Source organism: Epithele typhae (assembly GCF_022376455.1).
Source record: "Epithele typhae strain CBS 203.58 chromosome Unknown BXZ73scaffold_558, whole genome shotgun sequence".
NCBI classification, from domain to species: Eukaryota; Fungi; Basidiomycota; class Agaricomycetes; order Polyporales; family Epitheliaceae; genus Epithele; species Epithele typhae.
This window is the reverse complement of record NW_025954749.1, coordinates 12,336-14,314: the sequence shown is the minus strand read 5'-3', so window position 1 is coordinate 14,314 and position 1,979 is coordinate 12,336. Positions and strand designations below refer to the sequence as shown.

Genomic DNA, 1,979 nt, shown 5'->3' with positions numbered 1-1,979 from the left:
GCGCTCCGCCCACCTTCGCGCTGCCCGCCTGCGCCCGCACACCCTCCTCCGCCTCCCGCACCTCCATGTCGCCCTCCTCCGCGTCTCGCCCGCCTCCACGCGGCCCTCCTCAACGCGCGTCGCCCACCTCCGCGTCATCACCCACCTCCATGTCGCCCGCGTCCGCGTCCGCGCCGCGTCCCGCCACCCGCATCTATGCGCCTCGCTAGGCTCCCCCTCCTTCGCCTCGTCCCGGCCCCCGCGTCCGCGCTCCTCCTCCTCCTCCTCCTCCTCCGCGTTGCCCGCCTCCTCCGGCTCGTCCACTTCCGCCCGCGCTGCCCTCCTCTGCCTCCGCCGACGTCACCTCCTCCGCCGGCGTCGCCTCCCCCGCCGGCGTCGTCTCCTCCGCTCGCGTCGCCCGCCCTTGTTGCTCTGCGCCTCCTCCCCCTTCGCACCGCACACCCCCGCCCGCGTCGCCCACCACCTACTCCGCCTCGTCCCAGCCCTCCGCATCCCTCTCCTCCGCATTGCTTGCCTTCGCGTCGCCCGCCTCCGCGTCTCCCGCGTTCACGTCGCCCACGTCCTCCGCCTTGTCCCGAGGGGCATGGTATTACTTACTAGCACACTTATGTAGTAGTTTACTAATAAATATATTTTTATCACTAATCATATACAAGATGTGGTGTGAAGCAAAGAGGGAGGCGAGCTCCCTGTCGGAGACAGCGAGCTCGGGTGGCGGCGCCTGAGGCGCCGGTGTCCGGACATCTGGGTGCGACGCTGTCCCAAGGGTGCGCGAGCGCGCTTGGGGAAGGCGGTGTCGAGCGCAACCGGGCCGGCCGGCACCAGATGCATCTGCACCTGCTGATAGGCTGTCACAATGGATGCACCTGGCGAATCACTACTGTAGGCCGGATATAGAGCAGCGGGGAACCATATGAAGAGCAAGTTCTTGCCAGGCACTCGCGAAGACCTCTTCGCCAGCCTCAATGCATGGGCTTCAGGCAAGGATCCAAGTATCACCGGGAAGAGTGACGTCTGTATCCTCACTGGTGTAGCTGGCGCGGGAAAATCCACCATCGCAGTCGAGTTTGCCAGGCGCCTCGACGAAGACTTGCTTGCCCTGGGCGCATCTTTCTTCTTTGCCACCGGCGACGCTGAGCGCTCGACTACTCGTCTCTTCTTCCCTACAATCGCATATCAAGTCGCGAAGTCTCGAGGGGATATCAGGGATTTCATTGTCGACGCCATCCCCAAACACCTCGAACACGGTCAGCACCAGCAACTTCAGTACGAAGCTACCCATCTCCTCCAGGAACCCTTTTCCTTCGTCCATGCACTACACCCTACATTCATCATCGTTGTTGACGCTCTGGATGAATGCGTGGAACCCACCGATCGCAGGCTCCCCAGCACGATGATGGATTTACTCATTTCTTGCGCAAAGCAGGCCCCCTTCCCTGTCAAAATCCTTCTCACTTCGCGTCCGGAGGACGTCATCGAAGACACCATCGTGTCAAGCGTAGGCTCCAGGGAAGAGATCCATACTCTTGATCTCAGCGAACAGTCTCGCGAATCGATGGACCGCGATGTCAAGGTCCTCATCCAGCACGAGTTGAAGACCGCGTACCCCGGCCGCGACCTTCTCGAGGGCCGCGACGATCTCGTCACAACATACATCTCAGTGCCAGGGTTGCAACCAAACCCCTGTAAGGCCCAAGGTTGCAACCAGCGTACGGTTGCAACCGTACCACGGTTGTAACTATACTAGTGTAGAAGCACTACCCCCAAAGATAGATAACTATTTGAAGGAGCCGAAACTTGTTTTCTGGAAGTCAAAATGGTAGCTGCGCTCAAGATTCGAACCAGCGACCACACATTCCGAAAGCGCCGACGGTACACCCGACCACTACACCATGAGTCCTTGTTTCTTTATACGTGTGCATAGACTATGACACCAACTTTACGACTCTTATGTATAAGTATCCTTATAACGACTATCA

The 1,979-nt window shown here is 59.9% G+C and overlaps 1 protein-coding gene across 1 annotated transcript; it reads left to right on the top strand.

Annotated features, from left to right (window-relative positions):
- Nucleotides 1-886: 886 nt before the first annotated feature.
- On the top strand, nt 887-1,738 carry BXZ73DRAFT_62482 (uncharacterized protein; the record flags this gene model as incomplete). The annotated part of the gene is made up of 1 exon (XM_048021741.1): nt 887-1,738. A coding segment is annotated over one exon (852 nt), but the record flags the coding sequence as incomplete, so codon positions are not given.
- Nucleotides 1,739-1,979: the final 241 nt, after the last annotated feature.